Here is a 16,713-nt window from a genome sequence, read left to right on the forward strand (position 1 = left end):
GTGATTCTAATAATTCCCATTTTGGGATTTGGGACTATATTACGATTGTGCCAAAAAAGTGGGGGGATGAAGCCCCCCCCCGTTTTAGCTGCCCCTGAGAGAGAGAGAGGGGATCGGGATGATCTTGCTAGCGCTAGCTAGCTAACTAGCTAGAGAGAGGTCATGACGTAATACAAAAATTAGCAGTAACGGATTGTGCAATGGCCGCTCCGCCGAAACCATGGGAGAAAAGAGGCTCAATAAATCCTTCTTTAGGATACCCAGCCGACCAAGCAATGCTGTAAGTGGTTCTTTATTTTATATCACTTTTATAGTATTAATAACAAGGTCTATTTCATGGTTGTAATTGTTCAGAGATGGATTTATGTGGCACCGAAGTGAGTCCTCGCTGCAAAGCTCTGTGTAGTCCGATGCGTAGTGATTTATGTAAGTGGTGATCAAGGACACCTTGACTTGACTGAGCTGAGCTTAGTCAGACCAACAGCTTCGGTCTCTGTTTTGTTGGTTGTTCAGCTGAACTCCGTTGGCTTCACTCACCAAATACAGAGACCGAAGTTCTAGCGCGATCTGTACAGGCCCTGGGGACTCAATGGCCATATGTTTATGTACTTAAGATCAGATAAAACGGGGAAGTGAATTTGCGTGACAGCCGAGGTAAGTCACTGTTTTTGTTCCTTTTAACTTCATTTTTCTCCTTTTTGGGGCAATTAATGCCAAGAGGGAATATAAATTTGCATTTTGGTCGCGTTAATTTTCAAAATTTTTATTCATTAAAGACAAAAATTGAAGAGCCCCGATGGGGGGATTTTGCATTGCAAGTCCCCTAATGGTGGCTGCACGATAGCGAGCCGTCTGTGTACGAGGAGAAATAAAAAAATAGAAATATTAAAATGTTAAGAAACTCCTCGAAACAGACGGCTGCCAGCTGTCTAAGTCTGCATGACTCCGCCCATATAACGAGCTAACCCAGGACATTACGTGTAAAGTAATACGGTACTCACCTGACAAGCGTGAAATATGGTCAAAATAATTCTCTGAATAAATAGTTAAAACAGAAATAAAGCACCATGATTATATGGATGAAGGTCTAACGAGTGGCAGTTTCCTGACATCTGGGCACAAACTGGAACCTCAAAAAAATGAAAAGTTCTCTCCCTCTACCCCAGTCTCGATCGGCCATTTTGTTACGATTCATAACAAAAATGGCCGATCGAGACGGGGGTAGGAGAGAACTTTTTGTTTTTTTTGAGGTTCCAGTTTGTGCCCAGATGTCAGGAAACTGCCACTCGTTAGACCTTCATCCATATAATCGTGGTAAGTGCTTGATATCTGTTTTAACTATTCGGATAATTATTTTGACCATACTTCACGCTTGTCAGGTGAGTATGCTAAATTACACGTAAGGTCCTGGGCTCCCGCCCGCGTAGCAGGTGGGATGGAAGTTCCCTGGGTTAAAGGTATTCTTTAACTTTGTGAGCAGCCGATTTAAAAAATTCTCAAACCAGGATGAAACATGTGTACAAGTGCATGTATTAGAACTAATAAACCCTGAAAACAACCATTATTGAAAATGAAAAGCTAAAACTACAAGGCAAACCCCAATTTTGTAAATAGGCATCTTACAGACACCTAAATAGTACACATAAGTGTATGGGATGAAATTAAGATGGTGTTTCCGGTCACTTTATTTTTCAATTTTTGAAGCACTAAATAAACATTTTCGAACGCAAATTTTTCTGGGCTTCATTTTTGGAACATATCGCAGACACAGGTAACAAGTGTGACCTTCTAGCTCAGGTTTTTTAAAAGTCAAACCAATGTTAACCAATCACTTTAATAACGAGCATCGATTCATTGAGATTGACCCATTCCCGTACGTATTCTGAACTCGGGTTTAAAGTAAACCCAGGGTTTTTAAGTTGTGGTGTAGCTAAGGAGAGCCAGCTGGGGCACAAATCCCTAAGACGTTAAGACTACACTAGCCTGACTAGGCCTACTGACGTAGGTTTACTCTCAATGTAACCCAGGGAACTCCCGCCCGCGTAGCGGTCGGGAGCCCAGGACCTTACGTGTTGACCATACTCACCTGACTAGCGTGAGCCTGGTCAAAATAATTCTCCGAATAAATAGTTAAAACAGAAATCAAGCATTTACCACGATTATATGGATGAAGGTCTAACGAGTGGCAGTTTCCTGACATCTGGGCATAAACTGGAACCTTAAAAAATGAAAAGTTCTCTCTTTCTACCCCAGTCTCAATCGGCCATTTTGTTACGTGGGCGGGAGTTCCCTGGGTTACTCTCAATGAAGCCAGGACGTGTTCCTTCCCATTCATGTGCGTGTACTGCCAAAAAACCTGAAAGTCTGAAACCTTTTTCCCCCGAGATTTCTACTTTCCTTCTAAAAGATCTAGCCCTACATGGGATACCATTTCATTTCCAACATTTCTGCGCCATCGATTTTATTTCCTATTGTTCTTCACCAATGTTACAGATGCGTGCGTCGTGTAACAATAGGAAACAAGAAGGCGGCGTAAACATGGGGCAAGTCTCTTTGGTCTTTTCATAATATTTTTCTCATTTTTTGATGAATTCTTATTTAAAAATAAAATTGATGGCACAAAAAAGTCGGAAATGAAGTTGTATCCCATGTTCATGTACATGATTTAGGGCTAGATCTTTTAGAAGGAAAGTAGAAATCTCGGGGGGCGAAAGTTTCTGGTTTTTTGCGGTACACGCACATGAATGGGAAGGAACACCAGGCTTCATTGAGAGTAAGCCTACATCAGTAAATGATTTGTACTCTCAAGAAACCGCCTGGCTAAGTACACATCCAAATTGTTCATAATTATTGTCTGGGAATGATTACCGAAGTATTTCAAAGTATTTTTCCACATTAAAAGCAAAGCCTTAAATACCTCACTCGAGGGAAGTTCGTGCAGGCTCCACTCCTCTTCACTACTGCTACACACTCATTCTATTGACAAGGTTATGATATAACCTTGTTCTCTGTTACTCCTCCTTTTGTGGTGAAATAAGGTTGTCAATGTTTGGCTTATTTTCTCTTTTTGGTGACTCAAATGCCTGATTTTTGACACTGTCAAGTTCCATTACAGCTATATATAATATAATTTGGCTCTTAAGTAAATTTGATTCTTTATTTTATTTTTCCTTAATAAAAAAAAAAGATTGAAAAACTACAATTGTTGTGCCATATTTACTTTCCAACAATAGAGGGCATACACAAATATATGCCCCAAATTCAAGTTTTCGAGTGCCCTGGTGACTAATGAAAAATAAATTGAAACTGTATGGAAATTAGTATTTTTGGTCGCAAAAGTGATATTTTAATGATTTTTTAAATTGTGTGCTGTGTTCAGCATTGGCATACCATAGTCCTACCTGTAGATTCCCCACAGGCATGATGTAATTAACCCTTGGCCTGGGTGACCGCTACACTACTCTCCACCTACCCGAACTTTGGGATGGTGAACTCGATCTCAATCAGATATTCAGAGTGACAAAGTTGGGATGGAAGTGTTATTTATTGTAAAAATTATAGAATAAAATATAACGAGAAAGAAAAATAGCTTAATTTCTTACTCAATCCGTATTTCACTCCGTGTCCATTCTCCAGTTATCCTAAAAAATGGTGATTTTGGGCCAGTATTTGCATTTCCTCACATGTAATATTCACTGCCGATTTCAAAACATCACATGCGATTGGACAAACGACTGATCGCATGCGTTGTTTTGAAATCGACCGTGAATAATAAGTGTGAGGAAATTAAATCTGATATGGGAAACTTTTTCCGGTATTGGCTGTGTGCCTCAACTGGTAGACTTCAAGTACATGTGGGAAAAGAGTTATTTCCTTGACAACTGAACCTCTATTTTTGTTGCAATTCATTTTAAAATAGCCATCGTACATGTGAGTCAGAATAAAGGATACTGAAAGTATTATTAAGCATTAATACTCTCTTATGGCACTATTGACCTTTGAACAAAAATCTCTTTGTTTTTAGCAACCAGCATGTCAACCAAAGGTCAACCACAGGCTTACCAAATACCCAGAGGAACTACCACTCTTCAGCGTCTGTGCAGCGAACACCCCCACCGCTTCCCACCAGACCTAGCCAACAAAGCTCTCTCATGTCAGGGAGTATGGTGAATCGCTATGGATATGGAGGCTCATATGGAGGGATGGGGATGGGGTCCTATGGGGGAGGAATGTATGGAGGATATGGCGGGATGTATGGTGGATCTGTAGGAGGCATGTATGGTGGTATGGGGTATGGCCGAGGGATGGGCGCAGGTAACGAGCCATACAGTCGATTTGTTCAGCAAGCAGAAGAAAGCAGCAGACCTGCCTTCCAGTCGATAGAGAGCATCGTCCAAGCGTTTGCATCCGTCAGCATGATGCTCGAGTCTACCTTCCACACGGTATACAACAGCTTCAGAGCTGTCCTAGGTGTTGCTGAACACTTCTCCCGTCTGAAGATTCATCTTGCGAAGATCTTCTCCGCAATAGCCCTCTTCAGGTTCCTGCGGTACATCTACAGGAAGTTACTGGTTCTGTTAGGGTTAAGGACTCATGAGTTTGCAGAGGAAATTTGGTTGGAAGCAGAAAGCCAAGCAGCAGAAGGAGCAGTGTCATTGATGCCTTCCGGAGGGAAGCAGAAGAGAGCGCCCTCATGGCCCATCTTCATGTTTTTTGCTGTAGTTGTTGGAGGTCCTTACATCATCTGGAAACTACTGTCTTCAAGTGAAGAAGAACCAGATAGTAAGTCATTGCTTTGTCTATCTTCAAGTCTATCTTCAAATTCTTTTAATACCAAAAAGCTTTTGGGGTGTCAAATTTAATTTTAATGTTTTTTTAATTTAAAACCAAAACAAAATTTGACTAACATAACAATGTCCATGTTGATCATCTTCCCTTTGAAAAGCATGAGAGTGGATTTATTTTTGTTGGGGATACAAAGGATTCGGACTGGACATCACTTGATAAATCATCTAGTCATTAGAAAATGAGAGCAGAGTATGGTTGTATTATGTTACCTTGACCCCAATGATTCGACTTTGCTGTTTTGACTTTGGCCTTGATTTGACGTTCCTGATTTGATACAGGTTGTCCTGACTGGCTACAGGTGAAGAGGATCATGAAGTTGGAAGAGCAGAGTATGATTTTAATGATTTAATCTTGATGCTGTGACCTTGATGCTTTGACCTTGAGGATTTTAACCTTGATGATTTGACTTTCATGTTGTATTTGCTATAGGTTGTCCTGAATGGGCTGCAGGTGAAGAGGATCATGTAGTTGAAAGAGCAGAGTATTGTTCTTTGTGATTTGACCTTGATGCTGTGACCTTGACATTTTGACCTTGATGATTTGACTTTCATGTTGTATTTGCTATGTAGGTTGTCCTGAATGGGCTGCAGGTGAAGAGGATCATGTAGTTGAAAGAGCAGAGTATTGTTCTTTGTGATTTGACCTTGATGCTGTGACCTTGACATTTTGACCTTGATGATTTGACTTTCATGTTGTATTTGCTATAGGTTGTCCTGAATGGGCTGCAGGTGAAGAGGATCATGTAGTTGGAAGAGCAGAGTTTGATTTTGATGGTGATTCAGAGAAAGAGCTCTCATTTCACAGTGGCGATGTTCTCAATTTGGCACCTAAAGGTATGCTCTTTACTTTTTTCACCATTCACAAATCAAACCCCAATTGTCCGGGAAGGGGAGGGAGGCATTATGACCCACTCAACATTTCTTGTGGTAAACCTGTAGCATGAGTAAAGATCTTGTGCAACTTTTGAAACTCCCAGGTACGTGTACAGTATGCTATTTATATAAAATAGGGCAACTGTTTTAACCTGTGCAAGAATCTATGTACCTGGGACTATTAGGGTTAACCCAACCCAGCTGCTGTTTTGATGGAGGAGTGGGGACGGGGGTTCCATGAAGTTTGCATTTCCAACATGGCACACTTATTTATTTTTTAAACTCTACTTTACACGTAAACACCTTTGTAAGGAGCAATTATACCAAGTACAATGTAACTGTACAAACTAAAATGGAAAGCCATGCACTGACAATTTATTTCATATTGATTGTTGCCTTTTTGATGTACCCTCAGTTTTCGCCAATTTTATATTAACTCAATTATCAAGGAATAATTCTTTTGTTTCACTGTTTCACTTCGCAAATTGTTCCACATTTCACAAAAAGTCTTTTTTTTTTAATACAGATTTTTTCTTAATTTTTTTTATATAAGACTGTTCAGAATGTAGTTGAGGGCTTGTATTAACAAAAATGCTGATCAAATTTGGGAATCAATATCATTTCAGGACACAGCAAAGAAGTCATATGAACTTCTGCTATGAATTCAATTAATTTGCTTGCCAGAAATGTCAACAATATTAGAAAGCCTCATTGTTACTAGTGTACATTTGCAGGATAATCATATGGTGTATGGTTTCTTTGTCTACAATTACCCTTCTATTTGGCCAGTTTTCATAAATATTCATTTCATTTTAAAATTATACGAGGTTGCAATATCATTTCTACCATGAACCCCGATATGTTTTTCACCCCTAAAATTGCATCAGAATATAGAGTGCCATTGTGCACTCTGGTACTGTACGTGATAATCATATGCATACAGGTACATGTATGTACCCTCATGTTTGGCAACTTTTCATGAATATTCACTGTATTATACATTATAAATAATCAAAGCAATAAAATCTCTGCCAAAAACACCAGTATCAAAGCGGAGAGCGGAAAAATTGCACCATAATGTGGAGCCCTATTTTGCAAGTGTACGTTGGGTGAGTTCAAGTTCAGTGTTGACCTTTTGGTGTTGGGTCAATTTTTACACGATTATAACATGAAACATAAAATGAAGATGGTCCCAAAAAGTCACTCACTAGTTGTTGAGATGACAATCAGTTTTAAAAACTCTGAATAAGTTTTGGAGCTAGGTGAAACAATCGAAATTTCAACACTAACACCAACACCAAGGCCAACACCGAACTTGAAATCACCCGTTCGGCACAATAATCATGAAAGGGAGAGGGGATGTAAAATTGTAAATGTACTACATGTATGTTTGATTATCCTGCATGTTCAGTGTGATCATGTTGGCTTACATGTATGTATCAAAGGTCCAAGTACACTCAGATAAAATGGATTATCAGACCCTTATATATAATTTGTTTTCAGATTTTGTATAATGATAGTTGGGTTTTGTTTATTTCTTTCAGTAAGCTACATGTATAAACTATTGAGACCCAGCTTTGGAATATCTTGATTTTGTTTAGAGTTGCAAAAGAGCTGCAGGAGGGTGCATACATTTTATTATTACCTGCTGTATAAACCACAATCATCAATGGATAAAGGTCAAACATTAAAATGTTCACATACATGTACTACTTTTTTTTTAGCTTTAATTGTGATTAAAATATTTGTTTTGGATGACATTTCAAAACCATATTTCTTTGGAATAATATCTGTATTTTATTGCATTTCATTCTAGATTTTATATTGTCCTCTACATCAAACCATTTTTTTAATGGTTAAAAAAAAATTGCAGCATTCATAGAATCCTCTCTGCTTGGATTAAGGTCAGACAATTAAATGATGTTTGACCCAAAATAATTTCTGCAAATAATCGTTTAGTGATATGAAAAGTTACCATTTTTTAAGTATAGGAAGTTGTAATTGGTATTCATTTTGTTCTGTTTGTGACCAAGGAACGAAGAGGGCGTCAGCAATTTGCAGGGTAAATGTGACCCCCCCAAAAAAAGAGAGAACAAAATGGCTGTGCACGCGCATTGGGATAATAAATGTTTTGGCCCATGATTTCAAGCGAGAAATCTTGATTCATACTATTATTTTAATAACCCTACCTGGTCGATCAAGGTTTGGCAAGGATAGTATCATATTGATAAATTTTATGTAAATCTATATAAGGAAATATAGGCCTACTGTAGGCCTAAAGTGAATGAATTCATTATGTATTTTTTATTTTAGCAGTCCACTGGTCCTGACAGATTTGCACCTGTGACCGCCATCATCGGGCGAGCACCGATGGACTGCCCTGTGCAACTCAAGCTTAACCACATGTGAACATATTAATGAACATTGCAATCTGATATGTTGACGTAATGATTTTTTTATATCCAGATCAACAACCCAAGGTCCGTGGCTGGTTACTAGCCAGCAAAGGTGGTGAGAAGATCGGCCTTGTGCCTGCCAACTATGTCAAGATCTTGGGAAAACGCAGAGGTCGCAAGTACGCACCGACCACACAGGAAGGGAATCCTTTAAACTCTAGTCAGTCGATGCCTCACTTACCAGTAAACCAACCATCCATCTCAGCCTCAGGTTCACCGGGTAAAGCGATGACTGCAAGTAATCTTCAAAGCAGCCAAAGTTCTACCGACTTTGGACATGCCTTCACTGCCTCCTCAACCCCTGGTGACATGGAGAGTAGTTTCCTAGCAGGACAGAGCTCTAATGAGCTTGGGGAGGATTTTGTTTTCAGATCGGACAATGTGAACAATTCAAACTCTTCGTCTGCCGACCTTCAGCAAGATTTTGTCGGCTTTGATAAAACATTCTCTTCAGGTTCGGAGCGGAAAGAACCAGGAGCAGTAGAAAAACACTGACATATATTGATATAAGATGATTGAATATGAGAAAAATATCGACATTCATGAAATTATAGTGATGTTGCAGTTGTCATATTTCTATTGAGGAATTTGTTTAGGTCATTAACGTTAATACTCATCACTTGATGTGAACAACTTAGAAGACTAGAATCTATGTTGTCTGGCCCCATCAGTGTGCAGACACCTCTAACCAGAGTCAAGGAAATCATGTGCAGTGGATGGTCATACTACTTCTTGTTTCAGGAATTTTTTTTAACGTTCATATGGCCTCCTGCAGTGTTTAACTTCGTATAGTACCACTCATGTTTTTTTGTGAACAACCATGTGGAATCCATAATATAAGGCTTAATGATTGATCATGGACCTGATTGACATTATTCACGCACAATAATCAGTACATTCATTAGTAATAATATTCCACTTAGATTATATAACGCTTATGACATTGGAATGTCTGAAGGCACTTTACAGATACATTATTACCCCGGTCATCGGATCCTGGCAAGCCAGCATACGATGTATGCATCTTCTCCACACTGACTCCCTGGGGAGCATCCCGTCAAGGAGTTCCAAGGCTCAACGGCTAGGCATACTACATAGGCTTTTACATCCATTCCTACTGGGTACCCATTTACATGTAACACCTGGGTGGAGAGTAGCACATTGTAGAATGATGCCTTGCAAAAGGTTGCTGGTCCATGGTGGGATTCGAACACACGACCCTGTGATTACAAGGCGAGAGTCGGAACCGAATTTTAGAATCCAGCCCTATGGTTGGTCACTATAAGCTTTACATGTACGGTACGTTATGGGTTCCTGACCCATAAACATGTTATCAATAATTGATAAAAATGTTATTATACTCGCGCAACAAAACTCTTATTCAAGATTATGTTGAACCCATGAAAAGGTCTTCACCCTTCTTGGCCCTGTAATGACGGGGATGATTTATGATCGATTGCAGTGGTTATTGCATATGATAAATGCTCCACACTCTATCGCAAAGATTTGTGTTACCGGGCCCCTGGTGGAAGTGACCAACCATACCAAACACAGTGCTATTGATCATGGTTTATACACAAAATCTAAATATTTTTTGTAAACATACTTCTGACTAGAGGAGGTTTGAATCCTGATTTTATTGTTTACGTACATGTACATGTAAGATCTTTTCTTTGTACTGGACTATACATGTACACTGTAGTTTGCTCTTGTGTAATGTGTCTCAAGACACAATCTTTAATACTGGTTCAATGTTGAAAGTTGTTTATGTGTACAAAGTACTACAAAGGGAGCTCAGAATTATACAGAAGCCCCTTCTCATTAAAATGATAACTTCAGCATCAATGGTATAAACTTTAATGTCTGTATAGCAACCCCTTTTCTCATTTATACCTATTTTTTTTATATAAAGTATTAAAAGCAAAACTTGATATTGGATAAAATGGTTTTCCACACGTATAACAACATACATGTATGCCATGATAGCGTTTTATTTGTATCAAGTTACCATTTATTATTTTTAATCTTCTTTGCATGGATAAATTGAAAAGTATTTGGCAAAAAATGAAAAACAAGGATTTTACTCTTACTAGGCAGTGCTGCACCAGCCCGAGTTTACTCTATCTCAAGATTCAAGAAACGTCTCGAACAGCGCAAGAAGAGCATTTCGTGCTCGAGTGAGGCTTTGATGCATTATGGTCCAAACCCATGAATAAATAATCCGGAGTCGAATCTCGAGTGCGTTTGCACCTGCGAATTGGCGGAACAATTCGAAAATAGTGCGCTATTTTGCAAATAATTCTAAGACGACTTAGGATTGCAATCTCAAGATTAATCAGCGAACCATCACTGTGCTTGCGTCTCCATTAGAAATAATCTCAAGAATATTCAGATTTTTTCAAAACAGGAAAATTTGGTGGATCTGAAAGAGTGTGATTAGTTGAAAACTTGAGCTGATGCAGATGGCCCTTCTGAAAATGTCAGAGTTTTAGTTGATGATTGTGATATCTTATTCTGATAACAAGTTGCCTTTTTTCTTGGACTGTATTTAAGTAAATCTTTGTGGCAAGACATATGATATCTTTTAAGTATATTTTAATATTAAAAATCCTTTAAAGGAAAATGAAACCCCAAATCTAATGCCACATAATATCATTTATACAGACACGATAAACAAAATGAATCCACTGACAAATGAATACACCAATCCAAGTTAAGCTTCTTCGGGTTCAAAGTCTCTAAGCTCTGGGTGGTGTTCGCTATTTTCGTGGGGCTATTTCAAAATTGTTTCGTCAGCGACAAACTACATCTCTTAGTAGATATCTACATTTTAGATTCCATTTCACCAATAATAAATCAAATATACACTTAAAGAATGTTAAAGATAGGTTTAATATTATAGAACTTTTAAAATACTGGTACAATTTGATGGATTTTAATGAAATATTTTACTCCCTTATAATTCCCAATTTGGCAAATTAGCTATAGTGATTTATTATTGCTAGCTAATTTGCCAGTTTGGAAATGGCAGATATGGGTATTGAAATAAATTTATTATTAAAACTCATGATAGGAACTCTAATATAATATGAAACAATGAAACAAATTATTTATGAGTTTACATGTACATGTTTGATTTAGTATTGCTAAGATACATGTAGAATATATAATAGACAAATGTAGATATCTACTATTAGGAGATGTAGTTTGTTATTATGAACAAACCCCGCAAAAATGCGGACTTCTCTCCAGAGACTTCAAACCTGAAGAAGCCCAACTTAGAAGTGGTACTCCATACCGTGAAATTGGATTGTGTATATATTTGTGGATTCATTTTCCCATAAAGGATTTTAATTTTTCCTCAAAATATTAATTTGGATATCTAGACATTGAAATGAACCATGAAAACACCATAATTCTTTTTTTGCATCTCTTGTATGTTTATTGATACAACTTGTAGTACAATAACATTTATTTACATGATTTCATTCCTGGAATGCCTATACAGTAATGCAAGACAAGATAGAGTAAGAATTCAGACAACAGGGGTCTGTTTCACAAATACGGTAACTTTGCCATTACTGTATGGAAACCTTAATTGTGATTGGCTGCTGAGCCATGTTACATTTTTATGAAAACGGATAGAACCAAAATGATGCTGTGATAAATACCTCCTTTCTAGCAGTAATAGTTTTTTGAATACTTAAGAAAAAGCAAGCACTTATACAGATAGGAACACAATATGACGATACTTCTCAAAAATGCATTATATGCGCATCTTTGCAATTTACAGAAAACGTTTTATACAGTTTACACTTATCAAATATTATCTGGACTAATGGGATCTATAATCATTCGATGCTTTTATAAACTGATGTACATTTTGATTTATCCAGGAAGAAAGAGAAATAACAATTAGAAATAAATCTAATCATCTGGACTTACTGTTTGAAACGGAGAACAGTTTCACATCGCGATCCAGGATGCTTCTCCAGCTCGTATGAACTGGCGGGGAATCATTGTTGCCGCTTGGCGACGACGCACAATAGATCTTACTGTCTTGTATAGAGGTCATGTGATGTTTAATTATTCTACATGGTATGGAAATGAATTTGCTGTAGAACTACAATTAAGCTTGCACAAGTGGATTAGCCAATCAGGGGCCTGTAACACAAAGCTTAGCTATCATTTAAAATAAATTGATTGATTTATAACTACAATGTACAATCAAGCATAAAATCAAGTGTGCAATTAACTACTAACCTGTGTGTTACGGGACCCTGAAGTTGTGTAAATCCGTTTATTTTTCTTGACTAATTGTACTACCGAGAACTCCATCCAACTTGCATATGGTATTATTGGGTGAAATGCAAATTTTTAACCTCATTTTCTCTCTAATCTTCGAAGCTTCGAAGCTATCACTGAAATTCTACATTTAATCAAGAGAGGTTATTGCTAATTAATTTGAAATGTTATCAGTTCAAATCTTATTTTTGTTTTTAAAACTTGAAAATCATCTCAGAATTCATGTTCTTTGACTTTGGGGTTTTGAGGATTGTTTTAAATTCATCCTTGCGTAAGGAAATTTATTCTAGAAGATTTGTGGGGATTTTTTCTTTGAGTTGTCTTTGCTACTGTATAGATACAATGACTTTCTGTACATAAATTGATACTATAATTATACATATATGACAATAAATTATGAATTACAAATTATTAAAGTGTTCTTTCACTTTCATTCCCTTTTTCAACTTAAAGTGATTGGTTAACATTGGTTTGAGTTTAAAAAATCTGAGCTAGAAGGTCACACTTGTCACCTGTGTCTGTGATATGTTACAAAAATGAAGCCCAGAAAAAATTGCATTCGAAAATAATTATTTAGTGCTTCAAAAATTGAAATATAAAGTGACCGGAAACACCATCTTAATTTCATCCCATACACTTATGTGTACAAAAATTTTTAGGTGTCTATAAGACACCTATTTACAAAATCGGGGTTTGCCTTGTAGTTTTAGCTTTTCATTCTCAATAATGGTTGTTTTCAGGGTTTATTAGTTCTAATACATGCACTTGTACACATGTTTCATCTTGGTTTGAGATTTTTTTAAATTGGCTGCTCACAAAGTTAAACAATACCTTTAAGACTCCTTTTTAACGTTATTAACCATCACATTCATGCTCCTTGGCTAAACACATGTAATAAATGCACATAACAATGAAAATATCGTCTATGGGTACATGAAATTACATGCATTAATTACAGGCCATCTATTGATGAGTAGATACCAGGCGCGACCATGGGGTCTCGAAAAGCACCCTAAACACGTATTTTCCATATTCTGAAAATACACCTCTAAACAAGTATTGGCTTGTGAAACCCTACCCATAACAAGTACTGGAAACAAAACAATTCCCTAGGAAAGTATTCCCTGAATTGAACCCCTAAACAAGTACAGCGATATTTTTATATTTCATGGAGGTCGGTTTTACCTTTACCTACATCATTGGGTTAGTACGGCCCACCTCCCCAACTCGCGCAAATCATACTCTAAACACGTAACGTTGACTGTTGGGGCAAAAAGTAGATCCTTTATTAGTCTTTTTAAACCCTTGCAAATTTGATCATAAACATGTACCGTAGCTTTCCTAGCGAAATAGATACCCTTTTAAATTTATTCCAATTTTAGAGTTTTTTACACCCTTATTATTTTATGTACGTAACATGCCCTATTTTGAAAAAGGCGTCCTTTTTACTTGTTTGGTCACGCATGGTATCCACTCGTCAATGTAAAGTGCCCCCCCCCCCCCTGGGACCTGAATGGGGCAAAAAAAGAGACAAGATATTAACACATATTTTGTCTGCCTTACTGAGTAACTCAACACAAAATACATCACAATGGCCTAGCCACAGCTCACCTTTAAGACTGATAACCATGATATTCATACACCCATCTGCAGTATTTGTAATTTTCCTACTAAATTATCAATCCATGACTATGATATCCATATCCCCCTGCCGATCAAGCCCAAGTGCAATATTATGTACGTGTTAGTGTATCTGCATGGCACTGAGTGGTAACGATTCACGTCTTAATTACTTCTCAAGGATTACTTCATGAAAAACCTAAACCTCAGAAGTACCAACAGACAAACATGCATAAAAATTGTTCTTAATAAAAGCTTGAATCACACATATAAAGTTGAAGTTTATATTATACTGACTGGTGTTGAATTTTGGCAGATACCATACAGATTTCCCTTGAACCCAGTCAATATTATATTGCACTCTTCATTAAAAATTCAGTCATGTTCAGACAAAGCTCGGCAACATTTATTGTGTTAAACACGATGAGTGGCGACCAAAATTGTTTCACTAGCAAGAGCCTCTTTTTATTGAAATTCAAACTGCATTGAGTTATGCAAGCAAACTCATGACATCATTCAACATTGATCAAAATATAATACTAAAACCTTGCACATTTACAAGGGTCAAAGTGGTGCATTTTGTGGTGCACCCACTATACGACCCATCTGTGAACCAATTTTTCAACAAATACATATTTCACTAAATATGACAGTTCAATTATAATCATCTTATTTGAAGATCACAATGAATGTTAAGAATACTAGGACCTAAATTCTACTTTACTGCAAAGTCTTGTGGTAGAAATAAAGTCCATATTTATTGGCTCCCAATGTAGCCCATTTCAAAGATGACTAATTAAGCTATTAGTCTTTCAGGGTGCACGGCAAGAGAATTGTATTTTTATTTTGGTAGTCATACTACTATTCAGAACTTTTATTGCAAATATTTTAACAGTTTGGAATCTTCATATCAAAATGCTATTACGATATTTCCCCCTAAAACTGAATTGCCAATGGATCGTATTGTATATCCTTTATTTGATCGGTCACTTCCTATCTGGACAAAGATTGAGTGATTTTAATCAATACTAATCCTTCAGGTCATTTATCAATTGCTTGAGTGAATAATACCAACTTGGAGCAAGGATATGAGAAAGAATAAGCACAGAGCGTATATAGCATGGCCAATGTAAAACTAGACCTTAGAATACTGGCCGATGCCTCTGACAATCTCTATCCATCAAGCAGACTTCATACACAAGTTTTACTTTACACCAGGGACCAGCTATGGCATTTTAAGACAACTGACATTAAACCCATCCCCCTTATGCTTACTAACAAGACTTAGAAGGTTCTGTTTTTTGACGATGCTCTTTGACGACTCCAATTCATAAAGCGTGCAGAGATTGAAGATGAGAGACTCGTCTAAGAATTCGCTGCTATCTTTGTTCACCAGGTTCTCAAGAAGTGAGAGTGCCTCCTTTAGTTTGCCGAGGTACAGGCAGCATACCGAGACATTGTTAATGGCCTACAGAAGATAAATGGCAAGGAGAAGAGAAAGAATAACAAGTGTTAAAAACCTCCAAAAAACTCTGAAAAGCAGTTGCAAAATTGTCATTTTTTGACTGGTTGCCGCCAAATTACAGAAGAATAAGAAGAGAAGTAAAATCCAACTGTAAATGTTCAACTTCCAATGTAAAATTTGTAATTGAAGCCTGTTTATAGCTTTGGTAAAGGGCAAGTAATGTGAAGAACTAATACTCAAGTAACATAGAACACAACAATACTACAATTGTGCAGTAGTCATTGAATGCATTTTTTACCCATTAAAATTTAAATATTGCATTTTTCTGACCGTTACGATTTAAATTACAATATAGTGCCCTCTCTTGGTAATCTTTTATTTATTAAAATGCTATTTGTGCACTTAATTTACATACTCAGTAACTGGATATTAAATTGTTACCAATGAAGATCATATCCTGAAATTTTCAGCCCATTCCTTGTTTGAAAAGGTTTTTAATAAACAAGAAAAAAATATGCAGATATCCTATTTTGACTAGGCACTCGATTGTATTACATTCTGATGTAAAATCTGTGAATTTATCCAATAATAAAACACATTATCAGTTTATATCCCTCACACCACAACTTTTTTGGCACACTTATTAAAGGGGTGGTCCAGGCTGAAAGTATTTATAGCTTAGTGAATAGAGTAGAATTCACTGAGCAAAATGCTGAAAATTTCGTCAAAATCGGACAACAAATAGCAAAGTTATTGAATTTTAAAGTTTAGTAATATTTTGTAAAAACAGTCGTCATGAATATTCATTAGGTGGGCTGATGATGTCACATCTCCACTTGTTCTTTTGTATTTTATTATATGAAATTAGGTTTATTCAAATTTTTTCCTCCACGAACTAGAAAAATTGGATTGACAACTGATTTAGTGCATTAGATATTTATTGCTGCAACTTATTTCATTATAAGGGAGACATCGTTCACACAAGTATGAAATAATGAAAAAAATATGATTTTATGTAATAACATATTAAAGAAAACGGAAAGTGGAGATGTGACATCATCAGCTCGCCTAATGAATATTCATGAGGATTGTTTTCACAGAATATTGCTAAACTTTAAACTTCAATAACTTTATTATTTGTTATCCG

The 16,713-nt window shown here is 36.9% G+C and overlaps 2 protein-coding genes across 6 annotated transcripts in view; one reads left to right on the forward strand and one right to left on the reverse strand.

The window, feature by feature from the left end:
• Positions 1-142: 142 nt before the first annotated feature.
• On the forward strand, positions 143-10,721 carry LOC121430718 (peroxisomal membrane protein PEX13-like). 2 transcript variants are annotated; one of them, XM_041628084.1, is made up of 4 exons: positions 145-280; positions 4,025-4,782; positions 5,556-5,681; positions 8,187-10,721. In XM_041628084.1, exons 1-4 carry the CDS (start codon positions 201-203, stop codon positions 8,669-8,671), a joined length of 1,449 nt encoding a protein of 482 aa, XP_041484018.1. In that variant the 5' UTR covers positions 145-200; the 3' UTR covers positions 8,672-10,721. The 2 variants fall into 2 exon arrangements, with proteins under 2 accessions (XP_041484019.1, XP_041484018.1); XM_041628085.1 differs by lacking the exon at positions 5,556-5,681 and having other exon boundaries at positions 143-280.
• Positions 10,722-13,611: 2,890 nt separating this feature from the next.
• The window catches only part of LOC121430824 (trafficking protein particle complex subunit 12-like), a 70,839-nt gene continuing 67,737 nt past the window's right edge, over positions 13,612-16,713 (reverse strand). For all 4 annotated transcript variants that reach the window (XM_041628237.1, XM_041628239.1, XM_041628238.1 and 1 more), the window contains exon 13: positions 13,612-15,569. In XM_041628237.1, the coding sequence (XP_041484171.1) occupies positions 15,327-15,569 (243 nt within the window). In that variant the 3' untranslated portion in view covers positions 13,612-15,326. The remainder of the gene's footprint in view (positions 15,570-16,713) is intronic.

This window comes from Lytechinus variegatus, chromosome 17, assembly GCF_018143015.1.
Source record: "Lytechinus variegatus isolate NC3 chromosome 17, Lvar_3.0, whole genome shotgun sequence".
NCBI lineage: Eukaryota > Metazoa > Echinodermata > Echinoidea > Temnopleuroida > Toxopneustidae > Lytechinus > Lytechinus variegatus.

Coding starts and splice junctions, on each gene's coding strand:
- LOC121430718 (XM_041628084.1), top strand. CDS start 201: ATGGCCGCTCCGCCGAAACCATGGGAGAAAAGAGGCTCAATAAATCCT. Junction 281..4,024: donor CCAGCCGACCAAGCAATGCT/GTAAGTGGTTCT, acceptor CTTTGTTTTTAG/CAACCAGCATGTCAACCAAA. Junction 4,783..5,555: donor AAGTGAAGAAGAACCAGATA/GTAAGTCATTGC, acceptor TATTTGCTATAG/GTTGTCCTGAATGGGCTGCA.